The sequence below is a fragment of the Peromyscus maniculatus genome, chromosome X, assembly GCF_049852395.1.
Source record: "Peromyscus maniculatus bairdii isolate BWxNUB_F1_BW_parent chromosome X, HU_Pman_BW_mat_3.1, whole genome shotgun sequence".
Classification (NCBI taxonomy): Eukaryota; Metazoa; Chordata; class Mammalia; order Rodentia; family Cricetidae; genus Peromyscus; species Peromyscus maniculatus.
This window is the reverse complement of record NC_134875.1, coordinates 998,301-1,015,742: the sequence shown is the minus strand read 5'-3', so window position 1 is coordinate 1,015,742 and position 17,442 is coordinate 998,301. Positions and strand designations below refer to the sequence as shown.

The 17,442-nt window shown below is 40.6% G+C and overlaps 1 protein-coding gene and 1 non-coding gene across 3 annotated transcripts; both read left to right on the top strand.

The window, feature by feature from the left end:
- Positions 1-2,964: 2,964 nt before the first annotated feature.
- On the top strand, positions 2,965-16,989 carry Dkc1 (dyskerin pseudouridine synthase 1). 2 transcript variants are annotated; one of them, XM_076561757.1, is made up of 15 exons: positions 2,965-3,182; positions 3,850-3,917; positions 4,366-4,452; positions 6,747-6,838; positions 7,046-7,230; positions 8,124-8,188; positions 8,746-8,872; positions 9,435-9,565; positions 10,063-10,206; positions 12,218-12,338; positions 13,276-13,394; positions 14,061-14,164; positions 14,570-14,648; positions 15,599-15,736; positions 16,134-16,989. In XM_076561757.1, exons 1-15 carry the CDS (start codon positions 3,167-3,169, stop codon positions 16,197-16,199), a joined length of 1,542 nt encoding a protein of 513 aa, XP_076417872.1. In that variant the 5' UTR covers positions 2,965-3,166; the 3' UTR covers positions 16,200-16,989. The 2 variants fall into 2 exon arrangements, with proteins under 2 accessions (XP_076417872.1, XP_076417873.1); XM_076561758.1 differs by lacking the exon at positions 3,850-3,917 and having other exon boundaries at positions 3,159-3,182.
- On the top strand, positions 9,650-9,781 carry LOC121825935 (small nucleolar RNA SNORA36 family). The gene has a single exon (XR_006068296.1). It is a non-coding gene; the product is annotated as a small nucleolar RNA SNORA36 family (small nucleolar RNA).
- Positions 16,990-17,442: the final 453 nt, after the last annotated feature.

The following is a 17,442-nucleotide window of genomic DNA, read 5'->3' as shown; positions in this document are numbered from 1 at the left end:
CAGAAGGAAGATGTATAAAAGCTCCAAGATGGGGGAGTACCTCTGAAACAGCCAAAGGACATTGTTGCCAGAGTTGGGGTCGAAGCCTGTGTCCCAACAAGGCAAGTTTTGCCACCCATCCTTCATAAGCCAACGAAAACAGCCAAATTAACAGGGAAAAGTAGAAAAATATTTATTCAATATGGCCACATTGGGAAGAGGGACAAAGAGACTCAGTGACTCCTTCTACAGTCCATTTCTGGTTCCTGAGGTGAGATTTAAGTTTAAACAGGGTGCCAGGGGATATGTACATCTAAGCAGTCCCAGTAAAGGTGTGATCCCTGCCTATCAGTTACCTATTACTGTGTAGAATTTAGTTTCATTCTTTAAGGGGGTCTGACAAATTGTCAGGACTGTGTGAAATCTCTTTCTGGAAGAAAAGTTTTACCTCTGGTTAGCCCAGGTTTTAAGTTTTCTCTTCTCTCAGCATGAGATTCCCGGAAGAATTCCACTTTCTTGGGTCCATTGTTGCAATGGCCTCACTGCCAAAGTAAGGGAAACAAGTGTCTGTTTAGAGTATCTTCACTCCTGCCAAGCCGGTTACAGCATCATGGCAGGAAGGGGAGAATAAGACCAAGTGGAAAGACAGGAACTCAGAAGAGAACTATTTGCACAACCCTTGCAAGGATTCTGGCTTTTGCTCCTAGTGAGACGGTTTATGAGTTTCTTAGTATATATTAAGTTACTTAAACCCTAGAAATTTAGTCTTTCACAGCACTGAAGACTAGAAATCTGAAAGTACTCAATCTTTGCCTGTTTTATTATTATTGTTGCAGAGAAGGAGTGAAACAAGGTCTCACTGTGCCCCTAGTCTAGCTTCAAGCTCACATTCTTCTGTTCAGCCTCCTTTCTTCTGTGATGACAGCTGTGCCAGTCAAGTTTGCACTCATTTTCACATGGGATTTTCCTCCTGTGTATCTTTCCTCTTACAAAGACACTTGCTATTGGTTTTCAGGCCCACCCACTTAATACTGGATGACCTTATCTCAGGATTCTTATTTTCACCAGGCAAGGTGGTACACATCTGTAATCCCAGTAATAGGGAGATAAGGGAACATTTTGGTGTGAGTTCAAGGCCATCCCTGTCTCAACCCTATCTTCTTAAAACAAACAAAAACAAAAAACTCCAAATCCTTATTTTCATTATATTTGCATATACCCCTTTTCAAATGAGGTCACATTCAGGGTGGTCTGGAGGTTAGATTGTAGACATAGTTTCACTCTTTTTTTTTTCTCGAGACAAGGTTTCTCTGTATGGTCCTGGCAATCCTGGAATTCACTCTATATACCAGGCTAGACAATGCTGGCCTGAAACTCAGAGATCTGCCTGCCTCTGCCTCTCCAGTGCTGGGATTAAAGACATGGGTCACCACCACTCAGCTTGGAGGGATCATTCTTTAACTCACTATAGAACCCTTAAAGGATCATTTATTTATTTATTTATTTATTTATTTATTTATTTATTTATTTATTTATTTAGCAATATGAGAATCATGCCTAAGGCTTTGGGTATTCTGGGCAAGCACTCCACTGCTGAATCTTATCACCAACCCTTAAAGTATTTTAAGCACAGACAGGACCTGAGTTTAATGGCACTTTCAGGCTGCTGTGTTAAGACAATGTATTTAGGAAAAGTTTAAAAAAAAGGTGGGCCTGCAGGAGGCCACTGGAGAAATAGAGACATTATTTATTTGTGAGACATTATTAATAGTGAGAGAAGGGTGAAGAAAAACTACCAGATTCTGGAACTCTCTGAAAGCAAAATCTTTCCTAAAAGATTTTAGCATAGATATAGGACAAAGATGAAGCCAGTGGACAAATGGAGAATGAGTACTTCAAATTCACTCAGTCAAATATTTACTACTGGGGCATTATAAAACAATAATCCTTAGTTCTAAGGGTTTTATCTGTTAATAGTCAATTCTGATCATCACCATTATTACCAAAATAAATTCCAGAAAGACTAACAATTGGGCAAGGAAACACCGAAATAAGTCACAGTAAAACAAAACTGAAAAAAAAAAAAAGTCTAATCTTGGCAGTGCAGATCAGAAGAAAAGGAACAATTTTTTTGTTGTTGTCAGCAGCAACTAACTGGAAAACTACTGGCAAACGATTCCATTTACAATGAAGTATTAGATAACTAATGATTTATCAAACTCACTAGAGCTAGGTTATGTATCCAGTCAAAAGAATTTACCGAGGTTGAATAGGAAATAGGGTGGAGGATATTCCAGAGATTTAACATGAAATACAGCAGCACAGAGTAACAAACAGAAGAATCTACCAGAAAGTCGGGGCTCAATCCTAGAGCTGTTACTTCCTGGCTGTTACATATTGCAGCCACTAGATCCCGGCTGTGGAGTTAAAACTGAGGCATGTAGTTTAAATGTGAGACACACACTGGAAAAACTTCATGCAGGAAAAAAAGTAAAATATCACATATTGTTACATATTGCTTCCATGTTAAAATAACATTTCAGATGTGCAGGATTATGTAAAATTAACTATTGAGAATCATTTTCATTCTTTTTAGTCTGATGAGGCTGCTAGACAATTTAAAAGTTCACATGGGGCTCGCACTCAATTCCTACTGGCCAATACAGTCATAACTTGATAGGGATTTCAAGAAGTAAACGGCTTTCACTTTCACTCTATTCTTCAACGCTTTTTTTCAACTGAGACTGGAATGGTAATAAACAGAAGATGTCTGTATAAGTTAGCACTAGATAATATTTATAGAGCGCTAGTAGGTGCTGAAGCACAAGATAGATTGAAACCGCGACACTAGTATATGCCCACCCGCTCCAGACTGCCGCTGTAGACGCCTCCTAGAGGTTCCAAAGCGGATACACAAGAGTTGGGAGGAGTTTCCAAGCGCATGCGCAGTCGCACCTCAGTGGGCCAGCCAATGGGATTGAGCAGACAGCCCGCGCATTCCTTGAGACTTCTCCCCACCCCCTCCACTACCCATCCTCCTCGCCACTTCCCTTTGCTTGTCCCATCAAGCTAGGGGCGGTGCAACGGTGGGCGGGTCCTAGCGGCGGCCTGACGGGCCTCAGACGGTAGGAATCTGCAGTTTCTAGCTGTTGGCGGCTTGGGCGGGACCCACGCGGTGCGGTGCAAGATGGCGGATGCAGAAGGTAAGGGTTACGGGTGGCCGTGCTGTGAGACCCCTGAGCTAGTGATAGTGAGGTTGTATTGTGATCCGCGGTTCTGCACTTTCCAGCCCTCACTTTGGCCGCGTCGCCGCTAGGCCCGAGCTCTAGGCGAGTGCACGAGTGCGAGAACCCTCCAGTGCCTAGGCTTCATTAGGTCCGGGCCTCGCGCAAAAGACTACACTCGGTCCCCTTCCATAGGCATCTCAGCCGTGGAGGCGACTGTGTCGTGATAAGGAGACGTGGTAGCATTTCTGCTGCCACTAGACAGGATATGACTAAAATGAGGGTAGCAAAGGAAGGAGTAAAGGAGCCGGGAGCGAGTGTAACTCACACTTGCACGAAAAATTTAAGAGATCACAAGCCCTTACGGACGGTGCAGTGGTTATTTGTGGAACTTTCCAGCCTGTGGACAAGCGCTTCCCTAAGTATATTTGGCCTTGCCACAGCCACGTGGAGAACACGAAGGGAAACCAACACGTGCTAGAGTAATTTACTAGCCAAGCCATCTAGTGCTTGGCCTCACAAACATAAGTTTTCTTCAGTAGTGCTAGTCTTAATATTTTCTTCTGTCTGTCCTGTTTAGACTTAATTTTAAACTTTGGTTTTAGTTTTCAAAGAAATCTCCAAATCTTGAGTTTGTTTCTTGTAGTAATTACTTTCCCAAAGAAGCATAAGAAGAAAAAAGACCGGAAGCCATTACAAGAAGAAGATGTAGCTGTGAGTAGGAAATGTTTTACTTTGCTTTGAGTGAGAGAGATTGAGATAATTCAAACACATTAAAGAGGGAAAATGCTTTAAAAATATTCTCAAGCAATATGTTGGTACTTAGTGGTCATTATGTAGAATCAACAAAACCTGAAATAACACAACTCCCAGAGAAGTTTTCTATCATGCATGGCTTACTAAATGGTGAAATGTTCTCCCTGAATTTTTCTTCCTTATTCCATCAGCAGACTCACAGTTTTGTTAAAATATTGGACTCAACTCACTATCCCTAGAGTTTAGTGAGCTCCTTTTTCAATTCACTTTTAGAGGTCCTATTGACACCCACTTTCAGAAATTTACACCCCTCCTTCCCCTTTTGTTTAAAAGGGTGCACTTCTGTCCTAGTATTGGAATTGCCCAAAGTCAGGTGAGAAGATAATATGTTTCTGCTCTATTGAAGGAAATACAACATGCTGAAGAATTTCTTATCAAACCAGAATCCAAAGTGGCTCAATTGGACACTTCTCAGTGGCCCTTGTTACTAAAGGTATGTGCTGTGTGTATCAGATGAATGCTTGAATTTCATATTTCTAATTAAAAAGCTAATAAAGAATGCTTACTGCTGGGCTGGGCATGGTGATGCATGCCTTTAATCTCAGTGGGCCAGGCCAGCCTGGTTTACATAGAGAGACCCTGTCTCAAAGAAAAAAAAAGAAAGAATGCCTAGTGCCAGCATATTTTACATTTAGAAACCTGCCAAATGATTAAGACAGTCTTTCAATGTATCTGAGATGAAGGACTCATTTATTTAAATTTGTAATTCATCCAATGTTGTTCTGGAATACAGTACATCACCAAAATGTTAATTGCTGTCAGTTTTTAAACAATTGCACATCTGAAATCATGTCTTGTAGAATGTTTCAGTGCCTAAGAACATGAGTTTTGAAGCCAGACACCTTTGAATCAAGATTGTATGTGACCTTAGGCTAGACATTTAACTAACCTCATTGAATCTATTAGTTGCTCATGATATTTTCTCTTTGGATGATGTCCTGGGAGTTACAGCAAGTATTCTATGAAGCATGCTTAACAGTTCCTGATTGCATGTCATAGATTTTATGATTATTATTTAGGGATTTAAATGGTGACATTGAATAATGGGTTGAACTAAAATTTATAATTTTCAGCCGGGCAGTGGTGGCGCACGCCTTTAATCCCAGCACTCGGGAGGCAGAGCCAGGCGGATCTCTGTGAGTTCGAGGCCAGCCTGGGTTACCAAGTGAGCTCCAGGAAAGGCACAAAGCTACGCAGAGAAACCCTGTCTCGAAAAACCAAAAAAAAAAAAAAAAAAAAAAAGAGATGTCTCAGCTTTATAGCTGGTATCCATTTTGTGAAAATTATATATATATATATATATATATATATATATATATATATATTTTTTTTTTTTTGGTTTTTTCGAGACAGGGTTTTCTCTGTGTAGCTTTGCGCCTTTCCTGGAACTCACTTGGTAGCCCAGGCTGGCCTCGAACTCACAGAGATCCGCCTGGCTCTGCCTCCCAAGTGCTGGGATTAAAGGCGTGCGCCACCACCGCCCGGCTCAACTGAGACATCTCTTAACAAAGAGTTTTTTTTTTTTTTAGTTTTTATGGTATTTTGCCTGCATGTATGTCTGTATGAAGATGTCAGACCCACTGGAACTTGGGTTACAGACTGTTGTGAGCTGCTATGTGGGTGCTGGGAATTGAACCTGGGTTCTGGAAGAGCAGCTAGTGCTCTAACCAATGAGCCATCTCTCCAGCCCCAAAGAGGGTCTTTAAATATAAATTTTTATTTCACTTATTAAGAGTGTATGGGTGGCACAGGGGGAGCACACCACACATGACATGCATGTGAAAGTCAAAGAACAACTTGCAGAAGTCCATGCTCAACTACAATGTGAGTTCCAGAAGTTGAACTTGAGTTATCAGGCTTGGCAGCAGGCATCCTTACTCATTGAGCCATCTCACTGGCCTGACCAAGAATTTTTTTTTTTTTTTGGTTTTTCGAGACAGGGTTTCTCCGTGTAGCTTTGCGCCTTTCCTGGAGCTCACTTGGTAGCCCAGGCTGGCCTCGAACTCACAGAGATCCGCCTGGCTCTGCCTCCCGAGTGCTGGGATTAAAGGCGTGCGCCACCAACGCCCGGCCCTGACCAAGAATTTTAATAAACCATATGTATGTATTGGTAAAATAATGAGGTTTGTTTATATCATTTAACCAAGTTGATTTTCTGCTTGATTATAATTCACTATCACTTGAATGGAATCTGTGTTTCTTATGTTGTCCCTGGAAAAATAGCTAGCACACAGAGATGGGAGAGACAATTAAATAAGCATTGCTATTTGTAGTAGGCATACTGAAACTAAATTGATATATCAAGATGGGCTTCAGTTGGTGAATTCTTCCTAACTGGTGGCTAAGCCTTAGGCAGGAGACTGAAAAGGACCAGACAGATAAAGAGCAGTGGTAGGTATCTGGAGCAGAACCAAACTGCTCATGTTGAGGAATGTTGCCAGCCATCTTCAGTTTGGGTGATCTGAGAAAGTCAAAGCTATTTTGTGTTTTATAGTACCCTCAACAGGTCTTTTTAGAGCATTGACTATAAATTCTCAGATTTGTCCTTTTCTCAATAGTATTGGGAGTTTTCCCAGTATATAAGAAGGCTTAATAGTGGTGTTTATAATACGAACAAAACTGTACAATTATGGACTTGAAGGGCTGCCATGCATGGTTGGTGGTGGTACTTACTGACTTGTTTTACTTCTATCGATGTGTTATTAAACTTACGTTATTGCCTTCTAGAATTTTGATAAGCTAAATGTAAGGACAACACACTATACACCTATTCCTTGTGGTTCAAATCCTTTGAAGAGGGAGATTGGGGACTATATCAGGTAAGCATGGTGAAATGGCTCTGTCTAAACTTAAATTATTTTGAAACTGATGCTTTCACATTAGTTATTCATGGAAGTAGTGGCAGCTTAGAACAGCTTTGCCCTGAATATATAGTCTATACATGTGATTTGCTTTTCTTTGTAACTCTTCACACTGTTTTTAGACCACAAGAACAGGTGGTACAATTACTTTTTTTTCTATTCTAGGACAGGTTTCATTAATCTTGACAAGCCCTCTAACCCCTCTTCCCATGAGGTGGTAGCCTGGATCCGACGAATACTTCGGGTAGAGAAGACAGGCCACAGTGGCACACTAGATCCCAAAGTGACTGGTTGTTTAATTGTGTGCATTGAACGAGCTACTCGTTTGGTGAAATCACAACAGAGTGCAGGTGTGTAGAAGAAAGAGTAGGGGGCTATCTCTTTAGTGATTGGAAAACATTCTTTCTGTACATGTTTTACTTCTACATTTTGGCTCTTGGAAACTTTCTTTAGAAAATAAAATCTTAATGCAGGAGTGTCATTTGGTTTCTATATAATAATTCTATTCTCTGTCAAAATCTGGTGGTTCTTTTTTTAAAAGTCCAGACACTAGGCAGGTGTATATTGAACTAACTAGTCCGTTCCTGTTGCTGGGGCATGTCCAATTCTATGCTTGTTGCCGTTGGTTTTTATTGTTTGTTGTTTTGTTTTTGTTTGTTTTTTGAGACAGGGTTTCTCTGTAGACCAGACTGGCCTCAAACTCAAAAGATCTGCCTGCCTCTGCCTCCCAAGTGCTGGGATTAAAAGCATGTGCCACCACTGCCCAGCATGCTTGCTGCTGCTTAACTCTCTGGTCATGCTTCTATCCCAAGTGTCTTTCCATTGTTTTTATTAGAGAAAATTATTGTTAAAGTGCAAAGTGTTTTCTAGTCAGACTAAACAGTAGGTACTCCATCTGCCATCACATTTGGCATTAAAGTGTGTGTATGTTCTTTTTACCTTCCTTTATTTTTTTGAGACAAGGTTTTGCTGTGTAGCTCATGCTGCCTTGGAAACCTGATTCTTCCCATCCTGGCCTCCAAACTGCTGGGTTTAGGTTGTAGGCATGTGCTATGCCTGACCCAAGAAAAAACATCTTCATTTCTCTTCCCTATCTGCAACATGAAATCTGTCAGTATAGATTTTATTGAAACGTGATGTTGGATTCCCTGCTGCTTCTCCCATGTAAAATGGCAATGGTAGAACATAATATAAAACAGAAAACTCAGTGGCCACACCTGACTACTCTTTTGTCATTTTTCAGGCAAAGAGTATGTGGGAATTGTTCGGCTGCACAATGCTATTGAAGGGGGTACTCAGCTTTCTAGGGTAAGTCTATAACTGTAGGGAGGGTGCCTTTGGTGATTTGGGTGTCTGAACTCCTAAATATCTACAAACAGGGAAGTTTTCCTGGTTAGTAGATCTTGTACCCTTTTATGAGTTGTCCTAGCCTCCTGGGTGAAGAACAACCGGTCATATCTTTCCTCAGGAAGAAGTTCTGATTAGCACTGAGCTATAGTGTGAATCCTAATTGGTCTTAATAATAAAAAACCAAGCCAGATTTGGGGGTAAATGCTGAAAGATCAGAGAGACAAAGGAGCAAGCCACAGCCACTTCTTACCTCGCCAACTCCTCAGCATGAAATTACCCCAATATCTGGGCTTTTATTATTAAGACCAATTAGGATTAACACTACGCTGAGCCATCCCTCGATTGAAGAAGAGGAAACTGAACTAAAGGGCCATTAGCTCTTAAGTTATTGAAAGAAAACTTTTATATTTGAATTATGTTCTTAAACTCCCTAAATATGCCCTTTTGTCTTATTTAAAAATGAGCCCACATAATGAATGTTTTTTTTTTTTTTTTGGTTTGTGCTTTGTTCTTAGGCCCTAGAAACTCTGACAGGTGCCCTGTTTCAGCGACCCCCACTTATTGCTGCAGTAAAGAGGCAGCTTCGAGTGAGGACTATCTACGAGAGCAAAATGATAGAATATGATCCTGAAAGACGATTAGGTGGGTCACTAGGCCTAAACCAAGCTGAATTGCTTTAGACCCACAACAGGTGGGAATGCATTCTCAAGGATTCTTTTATGAGTAGAAACTATGAGGAAGTTGTGTAGTTATACACTATTCCCTATGTCTCTTAACTCCAATCTTCTTTTTTTTTTAAATATTTATTTATTTATTATGTACACAGACAAGGGTGCCAGATCTCATTACAGATGGTTGTGAGCCACCATGTGGGTGCTGGGAATTGAACTCAGGACCTCTGGAAGAACAGTCAGTGCTCTTAACCTCTGAGCCATCTCTCCAGCCTAACTCCAATCTTTTTACTTGGTTTAGATAGGGTCTCTCAATTATGTAGCTCTGGTTCGTCTGGAACTTGCTATGTATGTAATCCAGGCTGTCCTTGAATTCACAGAGATCCACTTGTCTCTGAGATTAAAGTTGGGTACCACCATGTCCAGGGTATCTCTAATCATGGTTCAGTTGGAGAGGGGGAATATCATGTGTTTGCTCTAGAAAATAGGTCCTACTTGTTTGTGTGTGTGTGTGTATATTTGTCTTATCTTAGGAATCTTTTGGGTGAGCTGTGAAGCTGGCACCTACATTCGGACACTATGTGTACACCTTGGCTTGCTACTGGGAGTTGGTGGTCAGATGCAGGAACTTCGGAGGGTGCGTTCTGGAGTCATGAGTGAAAAGGTATGCAATTAAGGGACTAGACAGTTTTGGAACTGATTCTTAAGACTGCCCTTGGTAGAACTCTGCTTTACATCTTATGAAAGATTCCAAGGTGTTGAGTTCAGTTCAGGGCAGCTTCCCTGTTCTGTTAATTAAACTTTGGGACATTGAAATTGGCTAAGGGAAATGACTGAATAGAGAGTATTACTCTGTTCATACACTTCCTAGTCTACACCAAGCTTGCTTAGAGCTTGCAGGTGTGACTCAGTGTTAAGAACACTTGGCAAGCATTTACAAACACCACCTGGGTTCCATCCCTAGCAGTACCAAAAATTGGAGTGCCTACCTAGATCTAAGATGGCAACATGTACAAATACCCCAAAGTAGATTCTGAAGTCTCATGATGAGCCTGGACTAGAAAACAATGTATAGTTACATTCAGTTGTCAAAAGTTTAGGGGTCTGATGGATGGATATACAGTATGAAGACACAGAATTTAATATCTGACTGCTTTTCAGGACCACATGGTGACAATGCATGATGTACTCGATGCTCAGTGGCTGTATGATAACCATAAGGATGAGAGTTACTTGCGGCGTGTTGTTTACCCTTTGGAAAAGCTGTTGACATCTCATAAACGTCTGGTTATGAAAGATAGTGCAGTAAGTTATGGATTAAGAGTCCATGTTTGCAGAGAATGTGGCTCCAAAGATGAAATGTTAACATTATAAAGTCATATTTATTGTATTTTTATTTTCCTTGTGGTTACTCTTCCCCCTTTTAGTTGTATAGATTCTCTTTTGTGCCACTAATAGGAAACAGTTATGGCTAGATTTGTTAAATAAGTTAAAACCAGGTATATCACTTTAAAGTAGAATTTCAATAATGTAAATTTAACATTGAAAGAGTCTTTCCCAAGCTACTTTATTCAAGTCCTAAACTATCAATGATATCTAAAAATTTGCCCTCCTTTAATTTGTTGCTCTGTCTGGGCCTAAAATAATCTTGATTTATTTAAGTTACTATAAAAGATTGTTTCAGTAGGTAAAGGTTAGGACTGGAGAGTTTAGAGGTATGCTATTTACCCTGTAGGGACTTCAATGAAATGCTGCTTTCTTCAGTTAAAGTATATTATCATTTTAGACAATATAATCCAGACTTAACTAAGCTGATCATCAGCTCTTATTGTATATTTACTTATTACCTTGTAATTAGAAATGGTCCTAATAATTTAAATATATAGTCATAAGATTTTTTGAAAGACAAATTTCTGTATGTGTAACAGTTTGTGGTTAGATACTTAAGCATATTTAAATCTTAAAATATTTGTAAGTCTTCTGAAAACTTACGTTGTAGCTCATAATAGAGGGGAAAAATTGAAGAGATATATATTAAGGTGTGACACTAACAGGAACTGAGAAAGCTTAACCACATAATTGTATAAATGTACCTTTCTTGTGCTGGGGTCAGACTGTTGGCTTCTGAGTGAATTTAAAGAGAAATTAGAATACGGTCAGCAAGAGATCTAATTGAGTAAAGACAAGATGATAAGAGGTGAAGTGAAATACACGTGCATTGGGGGTCACAGAACTGGAGAAGTGGCCTTAATTTGTACTTATGGGATAATACCATATAGAAATGTGGATGTGATTTAATAGGTCTGGTAGTTTTGTTTGCAAGTTGCTTTGGGTGTTTGTTAATTGCTTCGTCTCTAGTAAATGTACTATTTTGTCCTGACAAAGATTCAAGAGCAGTTCTGTGGAACAGTCTGATAGAAATTTGAGGCAGGTTTTTTTTTTTTTAAATTATGCTTTATTTGTATGTATGTGCATACATATACACGGAGGATGATTGAGGACAACTTGTGAAAATTGGTTCTCTCCTTCCACCACGTGGATTCCAAGGATCAAACTTGGGTAATCAGGCTTCAGGGCAAGTACCTTTACCTGCTGAGCCATTTCTCTGGCACCTAAGACAGGATTTATTTTGTTTTATGTGTATGAGTATTTTGTTTGCATGTATGTCTGTACTACATGCATACCTGGGGCCTACAAAGGTCAAGGACCCTCTTGGACTGGAGTTACATATGTTTGAGAGCCACCGAATGGGTGCTGGGAAACCCAGGTCCCCTATAAGAACAAGCTCTTAACCATCTCTCCAGCCCCTAAGTTTTGGTTTATTATTCTAGATGACAATATTCATGGGTCATGTGATAAAAGTAGAGTCCAATACCCTACTTGTATAGACCAGTGAAGCATTCTAACTTATTTTTATTATGTATATGTTGTGATGTATGTATATGTGTGAACATATGCATACTGTAGTGTCTTTGGAGCTCAGAGTTTAATTTTGTGAAGTCAGTTTCCTCCTTCCATCTTTATGTGTGTTTTAGGATTGAACATGGGCCATCAGACTTGTTGAATCATCTCTAAAGTTTTCTTTAGTATTTTGTAGCATATGTGAAAATTTTAGAGCAGTGCTAGCACATGATAGGTGTTTGTAACTGTTCTGTGTTCTTTCATACTGCATTGTAGTCAGTGAACTATCAGTGCTATTATTCCTATTTTCCACTCTCAGGCTACCTCCCCCCTTGTACTCTTGCTCTGTTCTGGTATGGAAGTAGAACAGGAATAATGGATAACATCTGGCCTTCATGTGATACTGTCTCCATAGGTGAATGCAATCTGCTATGGGGCCAAGATCATGCTTCCTGGTGTTCTCCGATATGAGGATGGCATTGAGGTCAACCAGGAGATTGTGGTCATTACCACCAAGGGGGAAGCTATCTGCATGGGTAAGGAGGGGAGTAGCCCTCATTATTTCTGGAATTGGCTCTGCACCATCAAATCTAGGCTCATTTTAGGCCGGTCCCATGTCATGGTCCCTTAGTTTTATCTAATTATGGTGTCTCCTAGGGTTTGTATGAATAATTTATGGACAGGTTAGTCAGGTACAGATTAAGGAGTGTTGTATGTTTATATGCTCTTGGCTCTAGTGAAATTCCAAGAGTAAGAGTAGTGATGGCTGTCTGTGATGATTAAAGGAGAGATTTTAGTTCACTCCTTGTTTGCTGTCAGGTAACTTGTAGTTAGTATCAGTGACTTTTTTTGGTTTTTCGAGACCGGGTTTCTGTTTTAGACTTGGCTGTCCTGGAACTAGCTCTGTAGACCAGGCTGGTTTTCGACTCAGAGATTCACCTGCCTCTACCTTCTGACTGCTGGGATTAAAGGCGTGTGCCACCACCGCCTGGCACATCACTGACTTTTAATTTGTAAAGGCTTAGCTTCTATTGGATTGATAATCCTTACAATTTACAGTGCTCTGTGGCCTTCTCAGTTAAATCCAGGCTATTTGTTTAATATCCTAATTTGCACCAGAAATAAGTCATATCACTGGGATCCCTTGTCTTAGTTATATGAACAGATGGGGTACCTGTGGGAGGTCCATTCTGATACACAGTAGGAAAGAGATTCTTAAAACTAAATGCTCTATAGACCTGAGGGTGGTATTATACATCATCCCTGTACCTATCCAGAGATACATGCCTTGTTACATTTTCTTCAGTTGCTTTTGTTGAGTGGTTTTTAATTTGGTAAATTTAATACTACTTCAAATGCTTCTTGCAAATGCAAAGAAAAAGCTCAGGATTTAATGAGTTCTAAGAAGGCATAAAACAGTAGAACTCATCTATTACCAAATCATTCTTTTTTTTCTCTTTCTAATGCCTGCAGCTATTGCATTGATGACTACAGCAGTGATATCTACCTGTGACCATGGTATAGTAGCCAAGATAAAGAGGGTAATTATGGAGAGAGACACCTATCCTCGCAAGTGGGGTTTAGGTCCAAAGGTCAGTGACACTAGGTGGTAGCCCTTGCTGGGTTATATTTGTGTTACTAAATACCCACTCAAGCAGCTCTTTGTATATCTCCATTGCCACAGCCTTTTATTATTTGGGGCTGTAGATTATTGATGGTAAGCAGAGGCATGCCCTATCTTGGACTTAAGAGATTCTCAGTCTAGTTGAGGGAAACACTTGGGCATTACTTACGTAAATAATCACAGTTGGGTCGAGAACTATGACTGTCAAGAACATGAAGCTTGGTTCCTAGAATATCCACAGTGAAAGTTCTTTTTCTTCCTGGTTTTTCCAGAAAGGTTTCTCTTGTGTAGCCCTGGCTGTCCTGGAACCTGCTCTGTAGTCCAGACTGGCCTTGAACTCATAGATATCCACCTGCTTCTATGATGAGACCAAAGGCATGGGCCACCACTGCCGGCTAAGTGAAAGATCATAGATCTGGGCAAGGACTTTTACCTTGTGAAGAATAGGTTAGATATTGATGATGATAAGAGGAGGGAAGAATTCAAGACAGTTTTGTAAGGGGCATGAAGCCCTGCTGAGAATACATAAAAATAAACCTTGTAACAGTCTGTGCAGACTGTGTCTAAGCCATGGTGTGTGATAATAATGGCTACTTCTGTATTGATAATAATCTAATGTTTGAAATGCCTCCAGGCAAGTCAGAAGAAGATGATGATCAAGCAAGGCCTTTTGGACAAGCATGGCAAACCTACAGACAACACCCCTGCCACCTGGAAACAAGACTACATTGACTATACGTAAGGATAGGGTTTTCCTAGGACTGGGGTAATGTATACTTACCATTTGGTCATTGATTATAAGTGAGGACAGGAGACTGGATAGCCAAGGGGAGATGGAGGGTTTTATTTGGGGGCAACTGCTAAATGCTAGGCCACAGGTCCTAACAGTGCAGCTCAGTTTTCTTTTCCTTGCTTGGCTCTTAGGCCTGGTCTAGGTAGTAACTACTACTGTACAGGCCTGAGCCTACCTACTAGACAGGGTATGGACTATGGAGAGAATCAATCTGCAAAAACACCTGGTGGGTTCTTAAACCCCTAGACTTTAGGGGTTGCCAAGTATTGAATAACAGGGGACATGACATGATAGGACCACCATGGAAAGCTCTTCCAAGAAATTTAACCTCATATGTGTTTGTCTTTCAGTGATTCTGGCAAGAAAGCACTGGTTGCTGAAGCAGTACAAGCCCCTCAGTTAGCTGGTGAAACAGTTAAAGTCATAAAAGTGAGTGGCATGACCTGTTTGAAATGTGCTTCAAGTCAGGCTAGCCTCTACAAAGTGAGTTCCAGGGTTCCAGGACAGCCAGGGCTACACAGAGAAACCCTATCTCGAAAAACAAAACCAACCACACACACACACACACACACACACACACACACACACACACACACACACACACACACACACACACGTGTGTGTGCTTGGAGACAGAATGCTAAGATACACCAAATGTTTAACAAAGCAGTCCAGCCCCATGTCTTAGCTAGCAAGGCAGGCTTTATCCATGCTGTGGTCCACACACAAATATTGTTTGATACTTGATGCTTATTGGGTTCAGTGGCATTTGTGTTATGTCTGTTGTAGAGGGAGTGTGGGCTTAAAAAGACTGACCTTGGCTCCTACCTCTGACGTGGCAGTCACCTTATATGGAATGTATGTGACACATTTGACTTTACCCTGGGTCAAATGATAGGTAGCATAAGTGTGCTGCAATCAGAGGCCTGGAGGAAACTCAGCAGGGAGCAGAATTGTCAAAAATATCTTCAGACACTGTTGAAAGGAAAAGAGTGAAGCATATGATGGTGACTTAGCTTCCCAAGTTTGGGGGACCACTGTCAGAGCCCCAAATGGTATGTCTGCAGTTATAAATTTGGGTGACTAGTAATAAGCTACGTGGGTGGAATTTGTGATTTGTGCCTGTTTGAGCAGGTTCTTGGAGGTCTTGGAGTTGGTTCACTGACAGTTTCTCAAGGTCTTCTATACCCCAAACTGCTTTGGCACACCCATCATGCCCATGGCCTTCTGTACTATTTAGTGAGATACTGTCTTTTCAAATCTTTAATAAATCAGACACTATTCAAGTTTATAGACACAATTTACTGTTGGGTTTACTTGGAAACTTTCTTGGTAACTTCTCACATTTCTAACTGGATGAATTATTTTTTTAATCTCAGAGGAAGCGGGAAAGTGAGAGTGAAAGTGATGAGACCTCTCCAGTTGTTCCTCAGTTGATGAAAAAGGAAAAGAAGAAGAATAAGAAGAATAAGAAGCCTAAAACCGTGCTAGAAAGTGGGGGCGAGGCTGGAGATGGGGTATGTGTAAACCATGGGTAGCTTTGTGCTGGCTGAGTCTTTGACAGGAATTGTGGTACAGAAGTAGGGTTCTACCATTGCCACTTTTGGTACTGCCCTGTGTTCTGGATTTGCCCTGTCCACTCTCCTTGGACAGACAAGTAGAGACACCCAGCATTTTAGAGCAGTGGATCATGGTTTGAATTATGTTGCTGGTGGGTGGGGAAGATGTATATCTTGATTGCTCAGTGCCCTTTTAAAGTAGATCTCTAGAACTTCACTGAGAAGGTCACAGGCAAAATTTGTTTGACCCCAAATGTCCTTACAGATCCTTGACTGCAATTTACCAGATTTCTTTTGGGAACAGTCATAAATGTTTTGGCAATGGGTATTTTGAACTTACTTTCTCTTTCTTTAGGACAGTGACATCATGAAAAAGAAAAAGAAGAAGAAAGTAAAAGTGGTGGAAAAGATGTCTGAATAGTAAAAGCCACTTGAAGCATTGTGTCCAGCTAGGAGGAGAAATGAAAACCTTATTGAAAAACATTTTGTTGAGGAGTAGAACAGAGGTCCCAAACAGAGTATAGAGTTCTGGTACACTTTAGCCTACACTTGTGACCTCAGTGGTTAGGGTGTGGCCATTTCATCCTATCCTGTCCTGTCCTGTTTTAAGGATATGAGAGATGAAAAGCAGTTTTTGCCACTGACCCCTCTGCTTGCTTGAGTGGGGGAGCATACCTTCAGACATGGCACTGCCTAGTAACTGTCTGCAGCTGTTTACTAATGGCCATTTTAAACAATGCCATAGATAGTTCTCTCCTAGTTTGTTTTTTTTTTAATGTTTGTAAAATTTAAATCTGCTAAATAAAATGGTATAGAACCTTCTGTGAGTAGAAGAATATAAATGAACCATGTTCACTTGGGAAATCTTATCTCCAGTATCTTGTGAGGGCTGCTCTGGTATCAGATATGGGTCTTGCTGGCCTGGTAGTATTCATGGTGTTTGGGCAAGCACTCTGTTGTTGTGTACAACAGGATTTATCCAATTCCATTTGGCTGCTTGTGTTTGTGGGGGAAGCCAAAGCATTCCTATACCCTCCTGTTCTAATGTTTATTTTCTTTTGAAGAATTTGTTCATTGCTAGGAAAAGAATGTGATTTGTAGCTTTTTAAAAGTATTCCTGTTGGGTTTTCTAATTGATAATCTTAGGCTGACAGAACAAAAATGAAAATATTTTTATTAAAAATCTGGGAATCTTTTTTTCCTATTTGAAATTTGCTTTTCCTTTTGCTACTTTTAAATTTCTTGTTTCTGTGTCTTACATTGGCATTGGGGCCTATCACCTGCGGTCGACTGCTCTCAAGGGGGATCATTACAAATCCAGTGTTTGCCAAAACAGAGGGAGAAAGTAGATGTGTTGTAGTGTGCCAGTGGGTCAAATGGGCTTGAGGGTGTCAGGGTTGGGGATATAATTGTTTTGCTGGTGGGAAACTGCCAGTTCTGGTGTTGGCTGCAGGGTGACCAGGGAGAAAAGGGTGGGGTGGAGTGTTAAAAATGATTGCTTAAATATGTGTCCAAAGCCAAGAATACAAGCAGAAGTTTTAAACATTGTGGTGCAGCAAAGGTCTGAGCCTGGGCCTAGGCAGGTATGAAGTGCCTCACCTCACCCCTAAGGTCCTGCTTCTGTGAGATGTATTTTCATTCATTCTAGTATGACTTAATAGGAA